Here is a 20795-nt window from a genome sequence, read left to right on the forward strand (position 1 = left end):
ATGCAAATATTTATATGGTCAGCAAGTGGAATAATTTATAACACGTAACGTCTTTGTTTTTATTTGTGGTACATAGGAGTAGAAGAAGATCCAAATCCTTTTTCAAGTAAAAAAATACTTGGTGAAAATACTCCTCGACTACTGAGTAACTGTTAACGTGTAAAAGTCTGATTTATGTTATGACAATTCACAAAATTATCCAACAAAAGTGATATCTGGAAAGAATTACAAAACTGAAATAAAACTGATAATTTGTAAAATAACAAACAAAATTGTTTAAGTTAGTTTATTAAATATGTTCAGATGTGACTTAAAACTTTTGTCACTGAAATACTTCCTACTTAGAAACCCTGTTCAGCCTGTTGCCCTAAGTTTCGTGCTACACCTCTGATAACACGGCATCGAACTTTAAGGACTGATATAGCTTTTTACTAACAGCTTCCATCTCGGCTCTCATTGGAGATACTGGTGTCAGGTATTAGGTCCGAATCTCAAAGTGTATAAGAGCTGGTTTTGGTATTAGCCACTTTTGACATTAACCTCATAATGTTTGCTTACTGTATAAAAATGATTATTCTCCACTTTTGGCTTGCTTAGATTAGTTTGTATTGGATCAGTGAGTTTTTAATGATGAAAAGCTAAAACATAACAAATGATGCAGTGCAATAATCTGCTTTTATAACACACATCGTATTTCCGCAATGATATGTTCTTTCCAGTAAGTCGTCCAGAAACACTTGGGGTGAATATACTCTGGGCTGATGTCTCTGAGTTGACATAATTTCACATCAGTGGAGCCTGTCACATCTGTCGGTCAGTGCACTCCTCCCCCACATTATAATCTTACTATCATAACCCCAAATATTAAAGCCCAGCTCCCCTCTTCTGCCTCACTACTAGCTGCACGTCTATGTGTTTAATCTGGGTGCCAATGAAGAGCACGGGCTCCTCGTTTTAGTGTGCAGTGATGTGTGTGTTAAATATGTAAGGAGATTAAATCGACTTAAATCTCTGCGTCTGGCATAGAAATTCCAATCACATAACCTATCAGGCCGCCCCCTCCCTCTATGACTCTCTTTGTTTGTGTACGTGCGCCACTGTACAAGGTAGGAGACTCCGCCCTCCTCCCGATCCACCTAAACCACCACCGGCTTTAGCCCAAATCCCTGGCTTTCTACATCACATGACTGATGTTTGCAGCTGGACATTTGACATACATTTGTTGTTATTATTTCACTACACTTTTGAAGGACATCACGGTCTGCCTATTATGCATCAGTCAATTAGATGGTGTTGCTTTGAATCATTTAGTAAAACCCTGTAACCATTTTTGCACAACAGGAGTGTAAACCTTTATTTTGATTTGTGCATCTTTTGTGCACTTTGGTATTCATCTTTGTCAAGGAAATAGTTGCAATTGAATAAAAAACAACAAGTGCAGAAACTTCAGTTCGCCGCTCCCCCTGTCATGGTCCCATTAACCAGGCTGTCATTGTGTGTTCCCTCTACAGTACACAGTGAGGATGTGGGCTCCACCAGGCTGTACTTTGTAAATGCCTCCCTGCAGAAGGTAACCTACTCTAGCTCAGTGGGGGTGTCCCTGCCCTGTCCAGCAGGGGGCACCCCCAGTGCCATCCTGCGCTGGTACCTGGCGACCGGCGACGACATCTACGATGTACCCCACATCCGCCATGTGCACGCCAACGGCACCCTGCAGCTGTACCCCTTCTCCCCCTCAGCGTACAACAGCTACATCCACGACAACGACTACTTCTGCACCGCTGAGAACCAGGCGGGCAAGATCCGTAGCCCCAACATCCGCATCAAAGCTGGTGAGACCTGCTATTTGTGTTTTGCTCCTTAATTCACTGGTAATGTTTGTGCTGCATTGTTGCTACAGTGTCATCTATCATCAACATTCCTGTTTAGTTGTCTTAGGTATAGTTTTGACTCTTTATCAGTGTGTAAAATAATGCTGTGGAAGTTATGCTAAAATTATATATAGTATATATATATACCATGGATGATCTGAAAAAGACAGTAGTACAAAAGTAGAGCACATTTGATTGGCAGCCACCAGAAGAGCCCAGCCCACAGCCAACAGAGAGAATCTCCCACCTGCCCTGAAAAAGCCCGTCTGGCCCCAAACGCAGATTAACCTAGAACAGAGTCTACAGTGAACACATCAGCCTCACAGAATACAGCGGCCTGTGACCCTCTCCTGCACCTCTCTCACTGAGCTTGTGAAACAGTTGCACTTTAACTCAAATAACCTCTGTAACTTTAACTACGTCAAAGTGCCATCTGCTGGGAACAAGTTCAACAACAGCTGAGCAGAACTTATCTCTCTGTTTCCTCCTGTATCACTCCGCTTTTCAACATGGGATACAATGTTTATTTTTGAAGTGTTTTAAAACCTTCTCTCATTGGCTGAAGAAATTATTGCAGTGCATTTTTAGAAGGTTGTCAGAGGCTGTTGCTTTCATATTCTTGTCTGTCCTCATTATTTCCTTCTCCTTCTGTACTCCCTCGGTCTCCACACTGTCCTCTTGTGCCAGACTATATATAGCCCCAGCGCACTACTTTAATTATCTCTCATTAACAAACCTAATTGGTGCTTTCCATTGATTAGACTGTGTGAAGCTGCTTCCTAAGCAAGACCCCATCTTATGTAAAATGGGCGCTGGGTTCCCATGGATGCAAGGTGTAACTTCTTGGCATGTAGTTGATCCAAGCATTTACCCTTGTGCACACTGTAATGTCATTGATTCAGGGCAATAGGCCTCCCCTCGTCTCGGCAGCAGTCAACATCATGTTTTCATATTCGGCCTGATTCGATCTTATACTCATATTCATTGATACAAGTGCCAAGCTGGGAGTGCGAGGCCCTCAGAGGACCACGGATTACGACCCACAACCAAAGTGCGGGCAGTGTCTGAGGTTGGCTTAGATTCAGATGGGACGGGGAACACAGGAAGTGGATTTATTTTGAGTAGTGTCATAGTCACATTTTTGTGACATCAGATGTGTTTTCAGTCCATGTGCAGTTGATTCTTTACTCTGTTTTTACACTGTGCATGTCAAAGGATCGACTTGACATGGTTGACAATTATGTTATAAGAATAAAGGATTTGAGTTCAGCTATGTTCATAAACATGTTTTAGTAGTGTTTTATGTAGATGTCCATATGTTAACTTCTTTTTTACCAGTGTGAATTTGATAATGTAGTTATCTCATCTGTTACCAAGGAAGAATTTCCAAACCAGTTTCTTAGCAACCTTCAAAAACCTGTTTTTCCTTGATGAGATTTTGCTAACGAGTCTCAGCACAGTGTAAAAGAATACATGAACCCACAGAAAAAGTCTCAACCCTCAAAATTGAAAAGCTAAGTTCACATTTAAAAAAGCAAAAACCACATTTCACTTTGATTGTTTAAACCTCCCTGTCGCTGATGGTTCGAGTGGCCAATGGGAAGAGTGAGCGAGTAAAATATCTCATTTAGTCTCATTAGTCATAAGAATCAGATCACGGTCATTTTCATTATATCCCCCAGCCGTAATCCAAAGAGTTTTAAAGGCCCCTGCTCTTCATCTGAAACTTTGACATCAAATTCTGGTCTAATGTTGTGAACGCAGCCTTTCCTGCAGATTCCATTGCAATTGATTCATCTACATTTCTTCATATTCTAGATTTTTACTTCTGTGTTTGTTTGTGCAGTTTTCAGGGAGCCCTACACTGTCCGTGTGGCAGACCAGCGCTCAATGCGGGGCAACGTAGCAGTCTTCAAGTGCCTGATCCCCACCGCGGTGCAGGAGTACGTGAGCGTCGTTTCCTGGGAGAGAGACACCGTTTCCATCGTCCCTGGTGAGGAGCGCTTCATGGGCTTTAAAGGTCCTACACAATGTTTAAGTTGTGAAACATGGAATTTTCATTTATAGGGTGCCCAGAAGTTGTTCAAAAAGTCAGAATGACGCATAAGGACCTTCAAAAGAGTGTTTTATTGATTTTGCCTTGTCTCTGCTTGTGACCCTGTCCCTCTGGGGATGGCTGATGATGCACCCCTGAGTGTGATATGTTTGACTGGACTCTTCACTCGTGTCTCCTGTCTGCTCGCTGTTCTGGATCACTGAGCTGGTCCACTCCTCCCCTTTCTTGCTTCTCTTTATCTCTCTGTTTTCTACAAGTTACTTTATGTGTCCCACCCACAGTAAGTGATATCCGTTTATGTGCGAGATTGACTCTTCCCGCTGGATAACCATCTTTGTTTGGCACCTTTAGTGACACTGTGTGATATCTACATCAGCTCTATTTCGGTGCTTGGACTCTTTACATCGTGTCCTTGAAGAGCACAGCGACACTCAGAGACGCTGTATGTCAATAGTCGTGTGGCCCCACATTCATCTTCATGAACCTCATTTGTATGTGGATGTGTGTGTGCGTGTGTTTGTGTGAAGGTAACACAACCGCATGCGCTCTTTGCCTTCTCAAAGCGCTTTGTAAATGCACTTTGTTACGGGCACTGTCATTTATTTTGTCAGCTGCACTTGTATGAGTGTAACTTTATATTAACGTTGTAAATGCTTGCTCTTACAATGAAACATAGATGGATGGGGGATAGAGGAGAAGATGAAGCAAGGAGGGTAGTAGGACAAGAACGGCCTCGGGTCCTGGCAGATGGCGTTTTTTTTTTTTATGCAAAACACACAGACACTGTCTCTCCTGCACACACACTAATGCTTATGGATGTGTTTTAGACATTTTTTTTTTTTTTCATCACAATAGTTTGTTAAAAAAAATATACAGTAAGGCTTAAAGGGATATTTCAAGATTGTTGACATAGGGCCTCATTTCCTAGTTATCCAGAGTGTTGATTTCTGGAGATTATTTTTTTTAATTCATGCAGTCCTTATATTTGAAGAGTTTAGTGGTGCTAGGCAAGTGCTCGGCTAACACATTTCTACGGTAACAGCTACCCTGCTTTATAAACAGTCAAGCATAGCACTAGCCCAGCACCACTAAACCCTTCAATTATAAGGCCTGCATGAATTTAAATAAAAATGTATCTCCAGAAATCAACACCACTCTGGATAACTAGGAAATGAGACCCTATGTCAAAAATCCTGAAATATCCCTTTAAGCCTTACTGTATATGGGGATTTATGAGAAAGACATATTCTGCCTGCATTGACATGTTGAATATTGTGATATGGCCTAAAGTAAGTGTAATAAGTTTGATTCCATGGCCCATAGGTTTTATTTGACTGCACAGTGAGAGAGGTGAAGAGAGACATCTACTATATTGCAAATGATCGGAGCTGGGACTCACGACGAGGAGGCCGGCAGGGTGTCTAAACTCCTTGGCCATAGCATAATGCTGTCAGATATTTGCCAATGTGATGAAATGAGTGCATATTTGATCCTGTTAATCTGTGATGACAATGACTCTTTTAGATCTATGGTGCAGCACTAGTTCACATCGATGATAACGTGGGTTTCAGGGTGTTGAGTTCAAGCGGGGTTCACTTGGAGAAGATAGCCTTTGATGTCGCGATTAGGATGCAGTGGTTTTGAAGACACGCTCCTTGTTGGTGCATGTTTATGGTCGTCTTGGCTGCTGTGCTGTCCTGTGGCTGCTGCGTGTAATTAGGTCAGAGCACTGAGTGTGAGAATCAGATGTTGAATATGACTTCACTGCACACTGTAAACAAACATGACAACTGCTCACTCACTGGACGCGGCTGGAGTCAACCTTGACCATAACCTTCCTGCCAATCACCATAAGACACCTCCACAAACATCTACAGCCTGTGCAGCCGCATAGGTTCAGCGCAAGTTACACGACAATATGAAAATGCAATGTTTTACAAAAATATAGAAAATATAGAACTACAGATGAGCTACGAATATCCAGTATATTTATAGCACTGCTTTGTTTATTCGAAACAAATAAATAAACATGTGAGGTAAACATTTTTAAATCCATCATTGGTTTTGATGTATTGCAAAGCTTTTAAACCATTAAGAGTCATCCTACAAATATTATTACCTTAAATATAACTGAAAGTTGCACGTCATGTTACTATATCTAAGATTTATCTGCACAACAAACAAGCACATTTTATGGAGTGTCTGGTTACAACAAAACAATTTAGTAAATGAATTATTCCCATATGTGTTGTGTCATATGTATTTACATAAAGTCCAAGTATCTCCTTGTTTTAATAGATTATTAGTTTATTGTTACGCATTAATTGACTGTAGCACTTATTTTGAGAACCCCCAGGAAGAAGAGCCTCTACTTTGTTAAAGACTAAAGGCAATTTCTTGATAAATGAATAGATAAGTAAGTAAATAAATAGTAGCAGGTTAATGCGACTAAAACATCCCAGTGATGTAATGGTTGACCTTTATCACTGATTGTAATTGATAACACTTAATTCAACAACTGTGTCTTCCCCTCTCCTCCTCCTCCCTGCTGAGCGAGTGAAAGGCCCGATGAAGATGCGAAAATTGAAATTGATTTTGTGATTGAGAGCTCACTGAGTCATTGACTGTTTGCGTCGCCTGTCTCGCCTCAGTTGCCTGTTGCTTGTGCTTGGCTTAAGCAACACAGAAAGCTGAGGGAATCGTATTACTCTCTTTGGATTTTTGGCAAAACTATATGAGAGATGAGTCTCTTTCTGAATGCGTCTCATCCAAACAGGTGACGGACACGATTCACGGCCACTTCACTTGTCTCTAGATAAAACCGGACCAAAATAGAATCATCATTACATTTACTCATATGACTTGCATGTCTTTTATTTAGTTCAGTCCCCATTAGCTGTCTCCGTGGTAACAAATACTCTGCCTCTCACACTGATGAAGACAGAGATTAATTGCATGAAACCAGATAGCACATGTTAAAGCAAGTTTCATCTTTAGACCAAATGATTTGATCATTGCTACATGATCAGCGCATGTTTTTCTTGTAATTGTTTTGAGCTGTCTTTGTGTTCTCTCTTGGTAAAGGTTAAATAAGAATAAATAAAGAATAAAAGCATAATTATTGATACTATATGGAAAACAGCATGGTACCCAATAACTTGCCCTTTGTCATCCTTTTTATTGTGCTCCTTGAACCTTTTCCTGTTACCGCTTATTGCTAATTTCTCCTTTAGACGGCCTTTGTATTTGGGGAGTAGTGCTTTACATTGTTGAATTGCCCTGATTGTCGATATGAGTTTGGCTCCCTCGAGGTGTGTGTTTGTATTCCTGGAGGATTTGGTCTGATCAGTAGGAGCATCACATAGTGAACTGCAGTTTGGGTCGATGACATAACACGAGGCCGTCGTGACCTCTGAACCGCAGCAGGTCTCTTTTTGTCAAACACACGTTCCCCATCTGGAGCCGTACGACTGTGTGTGTCCCAGCGCCTGTCCCACTTCAGTGTCCAGCAGGACAGTAAAAGGTTTTAGAGGGAGGGGTATGGGCAAAATGACCTATTTCACTATCACTTTTCTGTACCATACCCTTCCGGTTGAAAGCCTTTTGTGCATTTGACCCTTATAAGACAATGGAAGTTTATTCTCTGAACTGTGGAGGATTTCAAAGTGTTAAACTGCCCCTGTAGAGTCGCGAGGTCGTGTTGTTTACTGAGCGGTGATTAAGTTGATAGGACCACATCAGCAAATGGCTTTGATCCATAGAAGATGCTCAAACATGCTCAATCTAATTCACCTGCTACTTTATGTGCTCTTCTGTGTATATGCTGGCTATATTTGCAGAGGATACTTCATCAATGTTGTTTACACTCTGTCCTTTCATAATACTGTTGAAGTCTGCGGCTGATCATTAATTTGTCGATGTTCTGAAGAATGTCTCTATTTCTTACCTTTAAGAGCAAATCGTTTTGTCTTTAACCTGTCAGCATGAGTGGTATTACTGGGTGTTCATGAGAGCTGAGTTTGTAATGGGGTCTACAGGGCGCCGAGGTCAGTTACAGGCTACATTTCAGATCAATTGTGGGCCCCAGGGGGCCCTGCTGGAGGTCAGTATGACTGACACAGCACACAGCACACACACATACGTATACAGCCTCTCTGAGGTTAATTGGGAGAATCTGCAAAATTACTGTTTGGTTTGAACAATTTATGCACTAAGCAACTTTTATTTCTTAGTTCATAAAGTGTAATGACTATTATCAAATGTTATTTGAGCATTTTTAGTAAATGTTTTTTACTAATTTAAATTTTCACCTTTTCCTCAAAATATTATTTAATATCCACCCCTTGAATTTTCAAGAATTGTTTGCTAAATAAAAACAGTATTAAAGGTTCTTTACATTAACTGGATTATTCTAAATTCAGGTATTATAATATTGCACAAGAAAACCTTGTTTGCCTAATTCTGTGCTTGGATGGTTCACTGAACTGGTCTGCATTGGTTCACTTTCATTTTGTTCCATGAATGTTATAATTAAACAGAAACACCATAAATGTGACTCAAGCAAGATACTTCTACAGGGGTATTATTGACAAAGAATCAAGTACAAGTACAGTGTTTGTAAGTTGATCAAAACATCAACAAAAATAAAGAAAAATGGCCTCAGTAAAAGGATATTTCATAAGTAACTTATCTGCTCACAGTAAGTTGTTGTAGATACAGGCCACACGCAGGTGAAGTGAGGGGGAGGTGCTAAAGGCAGACGGACCTCATGGTGAGACAGAGTGTGTAAATCTGTGTTTGTGCACTCTGAACAGGAATACATTAATAACTACAGTTGTCTGGGACTGTCTGGCCCTTGTAGATACTGTTGTTAGACACGCACACCCTGCTCCAAAAGTGTGTAAATGCACAGGGATGTCCCTTCAACAAGCGTGTTTCCCTTTGTCTGCCCTCGAAACAAACACAATAATGCCATTTTCAGATTTCGCATGGACTAGCTGAATATGGAGTGCTCATTAAACATTAACTGGGGCTACATTAAGGCTGTTCTGTGCTTTGTGCAGCTGTTTGCTGGGTGCCGCTCAGTTGGGACACGCAGTGACAGGGGAGGACAGGAACACGTGGCGTCCCCAGGGCTCATCGAACATAACCCATAGCCCCCACTCTCTCACTCATCTGCTCTGTCCCGTGAGGCACACAGCAGGACACGGGCTTGGGGTCGACGAGACATAAACACATGCAGATGAGAGTCAGTCTATGAATCGTTTGACAAACAAAGAGAGCTGATAGAGGACGAACTACTTGAGGTGTGCATTCACAATATTCGCACTCAGCACATTTTGCTCTCTTACATTTGACCCAGAGTGCTGACGGGTCCAGAAGCAGAGCAGGAACAGATGGGGTGCTGGCAGCCATCTTTGACTCTGAAGAGGCACGTGGGTGGGTGTCTTAATTAGCCCAAATCTGTGTGTGTTGTCTGTGTACGCGGGAGGGGCACAATAGGCATAATTATCTCTGCTTGAGGGGCCCAGTTTGGGAGAAGATGGTGGGGGTGAGAGTTATAGGGCCTCAACAATGGCCCGTCCAAAGGCTTTGTGTGCTCAGAGCAGAGGGCTGACAAGTGTCGCCTGTTATCCACTATTTACACAGTACTACACATGTCCACTCACGTGCACTTAACGTGCACGCTCACTGTAGCCGCTGCTCTCCCTCTGCCCTCTCCTCTTTGTGTCTCAATCAAATATACACGCAGTGTATCAGTGTCAATCATTGTAAGAGATTGAGAAGTGAAAAGCCCTGCAAGCCCAGCCCTGTTAGAGAGGCCACTGTGTTTCACTCACTTTCACCTGCTCTTATATAGGCATATTTAACTTTAGATGCAATGCTTCATCATGGTGTTTTTGATAATGGCCTGTTGATCTTTGTATTGCATCTTGAACCGGAGTCATGACAAAAGTGAAAGCTCAAGCTTAGAAAAAGAGAGTAGATGTGTATGTGTCCTGGATTGGTTAAGAAATAGGATTTGGGAGGTTTCTCCTCCTTTGTTTAGGCTTGTGAACGACGGATTAGTGCAAGGAGATTACTGCGGGATCTACTAAGACATTTCACTTAAGGAATTTTACTTGGGCAGCAGTCGTGACACAAAAGATCTCATCTCGCTTTATGTCTGAATCAGTTGGAATCATGTTTTCCATCACACCAAAAATGTTATTGTTGATTTAATCTAACACTTACCATTGTGATCTTTAAGTGTGTCGAGATGGGATTACCATTGGTCTTCATGTCATGGTCCTGTGACCTCTGGTTCAGACCTATTGATCTCTCTACACTATTAGCTTTTCAAAGACAGTCATGCTCCTTCATGGACTGCAGTAACTGTGAAGGACATGAGAGGGACAGACTCATCTTTTAAGATATTTGTGAAGTCTAGAGTAGAAGCACAATAATTGTTCTGTAGCAAGTCAGCTATTCATAGAAAGACAATGTAGAAATTAAACCTTTGCAGTATTTACTGTGCATATTATATTTGTGGGGATCTGCTCGTCAACACAAAGACAGGCAGATCCCCACAGACCAATGTGGCACGGTCCAGTTCATCACCTTTCTGCGGCAGTTGTTGTTATCTAACATTTTTACAGGATTTATTTTAAGATTATGTTTTTAAATTATAGGTCAGTGGTTGTCATCATGTGTGTATTGTAGTTTTATTTAGAGCCTATATTTTTTCAAGTTCTCTGCACTTTTAAACGTAATATGTATTTTGAACTTGACTGAGAATGACTTCATGGAGAATACTGTTATCAGTGTGAACTGTATTGTTTTTGGGTTTAATGATGTTAATGTCTGAGAGAGACCTCTTTTCTGTAGAATAAGGCCTTTTTTGTAGAATAAGGCCTCACGTCGTCTTCTCACAAGCGTTCAGCTGTTGTGAGACTAACTATGTGGTAATTTAGATCAGAGCCACTGTGCATTTCTTTTTTGTGCATTTAGTTGAAGAAGGCTTGCATCTAGAGCCAGTGTGATGTAGAGTTTGACCTCATCTTTGGGCTAAGCACTTGTTTATGTGGCCATGTGCATTGCCAGTTAAGCCCTCTACTCTCTCCGCTCTGGCCAGTGACACTCCTCTGCCACCAGCGCTCTAATAGGGAGGGACCAGGCAGCTCGCTCAGTGCCGCTAATGCAGCTCACTGCCCCAGGCCATGGGCTAAGCTGGACTACGCCGCATCATCCAGACACACAAACATATGATGGTAGACATGTACTATACACTCCTATTAGTGGCTAGACCAGGAATCGGCACTGGGATGAGCTTGAAATGTCATTTACAGGTGAGGTTTGGGTTGAGGAAGGTGCTCAGACCACAGTGGCACACTTTCATTGTAGTGTATCGGGACAAGTATCTGGAGTGTATGTAGTTTTCTCTCTCCTGGGACTCTCATTATCACTGCTGTCCCAGATGTCACCCAGCACATGAAACACACGTCATGAATAATGGAGTCCTATTTCTACATCTTTCCCCATTTCTCTTGCTCTCCGTCCTCCCACCCCTTTTTCCTCCATCCTTCGTTTCCTCTGATGTTTCTACTGATGCTTAATCTCCTCAGCAGTCCCTCTATCTGAGATGGATCATTTAGCTTTATGCGGCCTCGTCTGCCTGTCTGCTTAGGACGGCTTTATGGACTGGAACGTGGCATCGCTGCGGCTTCACGTTGAGTTATACCCTCACAGAGTGCTCTTTTTGCGTACCAAGAGTTTACGCCCTGCGCCCGACTTGGCCCTGTTCGATTGACGCACCCCACTCCCCCTTCACCCCTGGATATGGACCCTTCCCCCAGTGTTTACTGTTGAAAGTCACACAGGGCAAATTGGGACATAGCAGTCAGCGAGGCAGAAGCGACGTTGAAACTGCTGGACTCTTGCTGCTGTTACTACACCTCCCCCCCGTCGCTTTTACTGGGCCCCATAACTTTCCGTCAGAGACCCCACTTTATTCAGCATAGAAAAAATGATTGAAAGATGAGGTAAGCAGTCAGAATTGGTTTAGGAGAGCGGGCGGCAGCAGGAAAGAGACAGTGAAGCGTGGCTTTTTAATGAAAACATGACAGAGCGCCTGCTTCCTCCAACCCTCTGCTCTGCCATGTCCACGCATCTTGTCGCCTTTTAAAAATGGCCAGTGCCTGAGAAAGAGTATTTTTAATGCCCAGATTCAGATTTTTCGCTCATGCGGGTTTGCCTGAAGTGGCAGTGGCGCGAGTCATGCTCTGCCTGAGCGGTTTGGTTGAGCTCACAAAGTCTCTTTTATGAAGGAGATGCAGAAGGGTGGGCTCCCGTGGCACAATCAGTTGTAACACATCAGTTGTGCCAATAAAACATGCTTTGAATGTGAATTGAATGGAGTTAAGAGGGCGCCATTCATAAATGTTCAGTAAGTGAGCAGCAGAATAAAGCACAGGGAAGTGTATATATTTAATTGGCTGACACCTGCTTCTACTTGGGCTTTTAATGTACACAGTGAGCGAGGGAGAGAAAAACGGGAGGGTGAGTGGCTGCTCACTTTGAATACAAATGGACTCCTCCTTTTGCATAAAGGTTGAGTGGGAAGCACAGGCCAGAGAACACAACTGACTCTTCCCCAGACAGTGTTTCCATAACAATTCTCTTTTATCTTCTGATTTATCTTCAGGTCAAGTCACTGCAAAACTGGTCTTTGAGACATAGTGGGAGCAATGTGGGGCAAAGACATTATTTCACATTCAAAATTGTGGATGTTTTGTCCTATTTCAAATCCACTGCTATTCATTGTGTCACTGTCTGCATTTGCAAGCACAAGGCGCATTCCCTCAGCAGCTCAGTGAATATTCTCCAGAATGCACCACTTTTTGGTGACAGTCAAAAGTCTTTGATCTGCTCCTCCCTCTTTGTTTCTCACTCTTGTTCTAACTTAAAATGGAGTCCAATGAGGGTAAAGAATATAGATGCAGATCCTTTCATCTGTTATGGCTTATCAGCTGTACATTTGCTCTTTTGAAAGAATGTGATGCTGAACTATTTTAAACATGATGTTTTTGTAAATTCTAATAGTTTAAGCAGATGTTTATGATCAACGACTTTGTTTAAAGGAAGGCTATGGAAGATTGTTTTATGAATGTATTAATTTTATTTTTATTAATTTAATTGTGCTGGAGCATTCTGGCATTGGCTTTCAAATGAGAAATGGCCTGTTTACATGATGTGCAGTGTCATATACAGCTTAAAGGGATATTTCAGGAGTTTTTTACATAGGGCCTCATTTCCTATTTATCCAGAGTGTTGTTGATTTCTGGAGATATTTACTTTTTTTTAAATTCATGCTGTATATGGTAAATATACCATGCTGTATATGTAATATTTGAAGAGTTTGGTGGTGCTAGGCTAGTGCTAGGCTAGTGCTAGGCTAGCGCATGTCTATGGTAACTAGTAGCCTGCATTAAAAGCCGTCTGACCCAAGCACAGCGCACCTGAGGCAAATCCCTTATAACACCAGACTACTGATATAAATGTCTGTGTTGACTGAATAATGTTTTAAATATAACCATTTTGCATTTAAAAGCACTTATATTTGAGCAGCATCGGCATCCTGGTTGTAAGCTACGCAGCGGCGGAGTGATCTGCTATGTTCAGATCAGATATCAGATCAGATATGGCAACGTTTGGAGGACTACCTGATGATTTTGAAGAGGTTTTTAATGCAGGCTACTAGTTACCATAGACATGCGCTAGCCTAGCACTAGCCTAGCACCACTAAACTCTCCAAATATAAGGACTGAATTTATCTATCTATCTATCTATCTATCTATCTATCTATCTATCTATCTATCTATCTATCTATCTATCGATCTATCTATCTATCTATCTATCTATCTATCTATCTATCTATGGTAAATATGGTAAATTGAGTGTGTAAAGTGTGAGTGAATCAAAGCAGTCTGGAGATGCTGTCCTGTGCTGTAGGCATCGATGTCAGTGCTGCTGTCTGCTGTGGAGGAGTTAAACCTATGACCCCCAGCTTCCTAATGCATTTTGTGTACTCCTAGTTGTCTAATAAGCTCTAAAAAAACAATCTAACCTTCGTTTAAAGGGAAAAGCCCTTCGAGGCTCCGATCCACTGTCTTTGACCGTGAACATTGTGGAGTTCGACGTGGACCCCTGGGATCAGACTCAGAGATCCACCAGGAGGGAAACGGAGAAGTTCAATAGCTTGTTAGCCTTTTCTGAACAGATTAGATATACAGCCCATAACATCAAATCTCACAGGATTCTTTCAGGAATTGTACAACCCTTATATCAACAAATGTACAACTTAATACGGGAATATGGGAAAAAATACCATCTGATCATTATCTCATTTTGATTTGATTTTTTTTTTGTCATAATCCAGATACAGTTGTAGAGTTCTAATACACAATGTCAGCAGGTTGTAGAATAAGGCCTCATTGAGGATATTGACCTAAATAATGCCATGTTTGGAGTTTGGTAATTGCGACTAAGGCTGCACAGTTTGGGAGGATTTTTTTTTGTGTTTATTGAAGTATTGCAACTGTGATTAGATTTGAGATTTATCGTTTAAATTAAAGATTTAAGCAGAATTTATTTTATTTCAGTCCTAGCAATTGCAACCATTAAAATCTCAATTGCTATAAATGTGGCATCCCTAATGAAAGAAAATGAGAATGAGAAAACACAAGAGAAGACCAGAGTTAGTGTTGATGCTCTGAAAACTGTGAGAGAGCGAGAGTTTTTGTCAAATATTTGTGATTGGATAAAACCTATTTGCATCTCATGGCTATATTTAGCAGCTTCACACCGCTGTTACAGTCCCATTAATTTCATTTTTTGCCATCAATATTCGGTTACACGTTTTTCTCCGCCGTACATCGCAATGCCACAAACAACCTCCATGTCTCAGTGTTGCTGATTGTAAACACACAGCGCTTTAATAATTGCTAATGCTGAAAACTAAACGGGATGGCAGTGAGAAGACCCTAGCAACAGGGAGAGGAAGAAGAAAGCGTGAGAGCGGAAGGGAGGGGGGAAAGATGCAGAACATCAATAAATAATGGCCCCACTGAGGAGGTGGAAATATGGGCCTCGTTATCCTTGCGCCGACGCCTTCATTTGCATGTGAGAAAATGAGGCTGCTACACAGGCTACAGTATAGACCCTATTTATAGACCAAGTGTCAGAGCTTTATTTTACATATATTTGTTAAACATGTATATTTTCATTATTTACCTTTTCATTTCTTTGCTTAATTTTATTTGTCATCTGGTGTTCAAGCCGTTTGTTGGTTTCAAAAATCCAATAAATGACTCAGACTTTTATTACTCAAGAGAGGTTTGTAAAGGCCACGGTCTATCAATTATTGAGAAATGCATCTTTTTAGAGCAGACAGGAATCACAGGTCGACCTTTTCATTATGGATGTGCATGTAATAAAAGCTAAAGTACAGTGTTTAAAACAACAACAAAATGTAAACAAATCTAAACATATAGTATACAAATCTAAAACCTGCAATATTCATTTACATTTTGAATGCAAGGCCAGTGTTCACACTGCTTTCTCACTGAATGCACTTCATGTGGCGGCAACCAACAACATCCTACAATCCTCAGGGCAATAGCGCGCCTTTAAGTAAAGCTTCTTTCTGGGTGAAAGGATTCTTTATAAAAGCATTTATATTTGATAAAAAATACTTGAACCTCTAAATGGTTCCATTCGAGAGTGCTCCTTTTTCCTGTTATTGTGGGCCCTTTAGGATTTCCGTTTCATTGGGCAGAGCCAGTACCAAAACACCTATTTTTCACAGACAGTGTGTGGTGTTTGGTATTAAGTCTTATAGTTTAAAGTTTCATAGCTTATTTTTATGTAAACTCTGTGTTATATGTTTTTATGTTTAATGTTGCATGTCTCACAGAGAAAAAATTGTGAACCTGTTTACAAACAATGGCAATAAAAACTATTCTGATTCTGGTAAAAAAAAGAAAAAAACAATCTTTCTCTCGTTAGTCAATTGTGACTTTGTTACAATTATTTTTATTGTTATTATTTGTTATTTATTTTGCTTTTGTAATAGTATATTATTAACATTTTACATTACATCTTTTCCCTCATTCAGTGGAATTTCCTTGGAAACAAAGACATATAAGAGGTCACACACAGTGCTTTAATAGACGTATACAGGATTGTGGACTTGTTCCATTTAAAAGCAGCGCACTGTTATCAACAATAATTGCTTAGCCTCTTTGTACATTTGTGCATGTTTTGCTGTAGCCGTCTGTGCTTGAACATGATGTGAAACATTGGCTCCGTTTCTCGTTATCTAGTCAAGTCAGCATGAATAAAAGCTGAGGGAGCACAGTGATTTCGTAATTAATATTTTACTCCGTCTGCCACTCTGCTTAGTGACTGCGAGCTACAGCCAACACCAGAGAAACAGTCCAAATGTTGTACTTAAACATGTATACGAATCATTTGTGAACAAATCACTATCATTTTCAATACAATGCTGCAAATAAGATCAATTGTAGCTTAAGTAAGAAAGTGTGGCTTTGTCTGAGCCAGCTGACTCCCTTTCTCCCTGTGTCAGAGTGTTGTGACAGGCGAATGGTCGGTGTTGGGGGAGTCGCCATCTTAAAGTGCTCATTATCCTATAAGACTTCATTCTGGGGGACAAACAATGGCAGCTGTGAAATTGCAGCCTATGCCAGCTCTCAGGTCAACACTTTCCACGCAAGCATGTGCAGGTCCATAACTGCTACCTACAGTGTGCCCACTTACCCTGTGGGTAGCACAGGGTAAGTGGGCACACTTACCCTGTGCTACCCACAGTCCATACCCTACACAGGCTGAAAATAAACCATTCATGTTAAATAAGTAGGTGCGATGAAAGCAGTCAAGGTGCTCAGTTTATTTATTTTAATAGTATAACAATTCCAAATAATTAGCAGTTTTGATTTTGAGTTTATTTTAGCAGTGGAGCAGTTCGTCTCTGTCTCTGTCTGCTGGTGGTGTTTAGTGACCGCTGTGTGTCCTCCAGGCCTTGATAATTTGCCAGGTTTTGGGACACAGCATTAGGAGTTCAGGTAGTGCCAACTGTTCAGGCAGCTGCTTATTCCTAACACCATATGGTTTTGTGATGTGCACAATAGATTTGTACCAGAATGACCATCCTGTTTTCTGTATGTATGTTTGTATGACATTAATGGGCGTGCTTTACTGTCTCTGTCCCTACAGGCAACAGGTTCTCCCTGACCTCCTTTGGGGCTCTGTACATCTCAGATGTTCAGAAGGAGGATGCCCTCTCCACCTACAGATGCATTACCAGACATAAGTACAGTGGCGAGACACGCCAAAGTAACGGAGCGAGGCTCTCTGTAATGGGTAAGCATGTAGTGACAATATCATTTTATTTATTTACAGCTTGTATAGTCTCACTTATTTTTGTTTTCAGACCCCAATGAATCCTCTCCCACCATCCTGGACACTTTTCAAGCAGGAGAGGTATATGCAGGCCAGAGTATCGAGCTGCCATGCATAGCAGGAGGTTACCCCAGCCCTACTGTGCGCTGGCTAAAAGACGGCCGGCCCCTGCCCTCAGACGCCCGCTGGACACGGCGTTTGACCGGACTGACCATCAGTGACCTAAGGCAGGAGGACAGTGGCAGTTACGCCTGCGAAGTCACTAACAGTTTTGGCTCAAAAGAGGTGTCCGGACAGCTCCATGTTATAGGTGTGTAAGCCCATACATTCGCCAAACAAGGTGACACACTCCCACGCCATCCCGTCACTGAGGCGAGCTGGCAGACAGAGCTTTGAGGCACACATATAAGTTACACCTAGAGTGTGACAAACGTGTGAGTCGTGTGATGCCCTGTCATATCAGCTCTACAAACCCTACACAGAGCAGTAATTCACTGAGACTGGATCCATAACACTGCTGCCAGCACTAGTCATCATCAGAGAGGGAGGAGTGTGAGAATGACAAAGATAAAGATGAGGGGTCACAGAGGGGACAGTCACACATCCAGACACTACAGGAATGATGCTGTGTGCCATCTGATAACACAATCATAAAAATGGGTGGAGATAAATGTACACTGTGTGAGGAATTCAATAAAACAGAAAGCTGTACAAGGCTAGACAGAGAGGAGGATAGCAAGACATAGGCTTTGCCAGTGGGCACATCATGGCTGCACACTCTGTGACTCTGACAGGGCAAGGGGGGTTTGGGAGGCTCAGTGATGCCCCCCAGCACTCACCACCAGCTGCCTTATTGCTCACTGACATTTTGCACATACACATGTACATAGACACGCACTGCCTCACACACAGAAGTGGACAGAGATGTGAAGAGATATCTCCAGCTGCTTTTTAATGAGTGCGTCCAACTGATTGAGTCTCTGCTGCTGATTGTGCCTTGACTATTGTTCACAGAGATAGTTCACATGCTTTTTCCTTTTCTATCATCAATCTGTAAACAATTTGGACTAATCACATGTCGCTAAAACATCATCTTTTTGCAAACAAAGAATTGGATGGATGAGAAAACTACATTATCTTCACAAAAAGTATGACTAATTGTCGTGTCTACCCTTTCCAAAGATCCACTGCGAGTGACCTTGTCCCCTAAGAACTTGAAAACGGGCATCAGCAGCACACTCTTCTTCACCTGCTCCGTGGAGGGCACCCCAGAATATACCGTCAGCTGGTACCGAAACACAGAACCCATTGTTGCAGACCAGCACATCTCCATCCAGGGACAGCACAATGACACCCTTCAGATCACTGCTGCTCAGAAGTTCCACTCCGGGGCTTACCAATGCTTTGCCTCCAGGAAGGGCCACACCTCTCAGGATTTCTCCATTATTTTGCTCGAGGGTATGTTTATGAAGTAAATCTGTCAATCTTATGCATTTTCTAGACAGTTTATGATAAACACTAAAACTCTGTGTGCTCTCCTTTCGTCTTTCAGATGGTACTCCTCGTATCGTGTCTTCCTTCAGTGAGCGTGTGGTCAACCCTGGTGAGCCTTTCTCCCTCATGTGCGGGGCTAAAGGAGCGCCTCCACCCTCCATCACCTGGACTTTGGACGACGAGCCTGTGGTGCGGGACTCGACCTACAAGACCAGCCAGTACACCCTCTCAGATGGCTTGACCGTGTCGCATGTCAACGTCAGCAGCCCACTCATTCGAGATGGAGGAGTCTATCGATGCGTCGCACGTAACTCGGCCGGTAGCGCAGAGTACCAGGCGCGCATAAACGTAAGAGGTGCCTGTCTGTTTTTCAATATTAACGCACTTTACACTTAATCAAGAACACAGCAGATAGCATTACTTTAAAGTTAATTCTGCGCTGACTGACTCAAAAAAAAGTTGCTGCCTGTTTTGATCTGGGGTCACTGCCGTTGGTCAGGTCTAGTTTCAGCAACACTATGTGCCCAAACAATAAGATCAGCTGACAACCTGAACATCCTGAATGACCAGGTTATTCCATCAAGGGATTTCTTCTTCCCTGACGACATGGGCATATTCAGTCCAGATCTTAACCCCACTTAGAATCTTTGGGATGTGCTGGAGAAGGCTTTGCACAGTGATCACACTCTCCCATCGTCAACACAAGATCCTGGTGAAAAACTAATGCAGCCCTTTTCATATTGCAGAAGCTTATTGAAACAATGTCACAGTGAATGTGTGCTGAAAGCTAAAGGGTATGTGACCTTTTTCATTGTGGCGACTTTTTTTGTGTGGTCAGTCAGTGTTTAATGACTGAATGGGCTAACTCAGACTTTGTGTACATTTTATAATGCTCTTTAAGTAGAATTTGCCCATAGCTAAAGCATTAATTGTTTCTATTTTTAAGAGAGCCTTTGTATTTCTTACAGTTTTTTTAAGCCTTTGTGTGAAAGCAAGATGATTAGTCACTGGGCCCAGTAATTGTACGTTAGCAATAAACACATAAGTTTAAAGACTATGAAAGTCATTTGTACTCGAGCATAACTAACCTCCCTCTACACTTGTCGACTTTGACCCGATCACTCTCTCCCAACCTGTTTCACCTTCTTCCTTGCAACTCCTTCTACTCTGCCATGACTCCTGCCCCACTCGCTCTCCCACCTGTCTGCATCCATCTCTACCCTCCACCCCTTCCTCACCCCCCTGTCCTCAGGTCCGCCCCGAATCAGACCCATGCGGGACATCACTGCAGTGGCAGGTAGAAACACCTATATCACATGTCGTGTGATTGGCTACCCATATTACTCCATCAAGTGGCTTAAAGACGGCATGCAGCTGCCTGATAATCATCGTCAGGTGATATTTGAGAACGGCACCCTGCGCTTGACGGACGTTCAGAAGGGCGCCGATGAGGGCACCTACTTGTGCAGTGTGCTCATTCAGCCCCAAGTATCGATCAACCAGACTGTTCATGTCACTGTCAAAGGTATGTATCAAGAAGGTCGATTAATGTGGACTGGAGTATTTTTTATAGAAGACACAAAACGTTGTTATTATTCAACCCTTCCATATAAATAAGTCAGTAACCAATTGTTCATCAAGCTCTGCTTTCATAAAACATGCTTTAAGAGAATATAGCAGAATATTTGTAAAATGCTGCTATACAGAGTAATGCCTTCAAGAGCCTTTTGGTCAAAATCATGCTGGAGTATGCCTTGGTGTGTTGTTGCGTCTGTGAGTGGGGTAATGATGGTAGCGGGGCAGCTGCAGAGGTGTTTAAGGGTGCGTGCGTGTGCCTTAGTGTGAGTGTGTCTCTGATTTAATTAGATGAATAATAATGAAGCCTAGATTAAATCCCCCAGATGTCTCAGCTGTAG

The 20795-nt window shown here is 42.1% G+C and overlaps 1 protein-coding gene across 3 annotated transcripts in view; it reads left to right on the top strand.

Moving 5' to 3' along the window:
* The window catches only part of LOC306970069 (cell adhesion molecule DSCAML1-like), a 41249-nt gene that overhangs the window by 5925 nt on the left and 14529 nt on the right, over positions 1-20795 (top strand). For 2 of the 3 annotated variants that reach the window (XM_079565901.1, XM_079565900.1), the window contains exons 2-8: positions 1512-1832; positions 3718-3864; positions 17200-17346; positions 17417-17695; positions 18568-18843; positions 18938-19234; positions 20132-20404. In XM_079565901.1, coding sequence (XP_079422027.1) covers positions 1512-1832; positions 3718-3864; positions 17200-17346; positions 17417-17695; positions 18568-18843; positions 18938-19234; positions 20132-20404 — 1740 coding nt within the window. Of the gene's footprint in view, positions 1-1511; positions 1833-3717; positions 3865-17199; positions 17347-17416; positions 17696-18567; positions 18844-18937; positions 19235-20131; positions 20405-20795 lie in introns of those variants that run through there. The other variant, XM_079565902.1, reaches the window with a different exon arrangement.

The sequence above is a fragment of the Gobius niger genome (assembly GCF_951799975.1).
Source record: "Gobius niger genome assembly, chromosome: 11".
Lineage (NCBI taxonomy): Eukaryota > Metazoa > Chordata > Actinopteri > Gobiiformes > Gobiidae > Gobius > Gobius niger.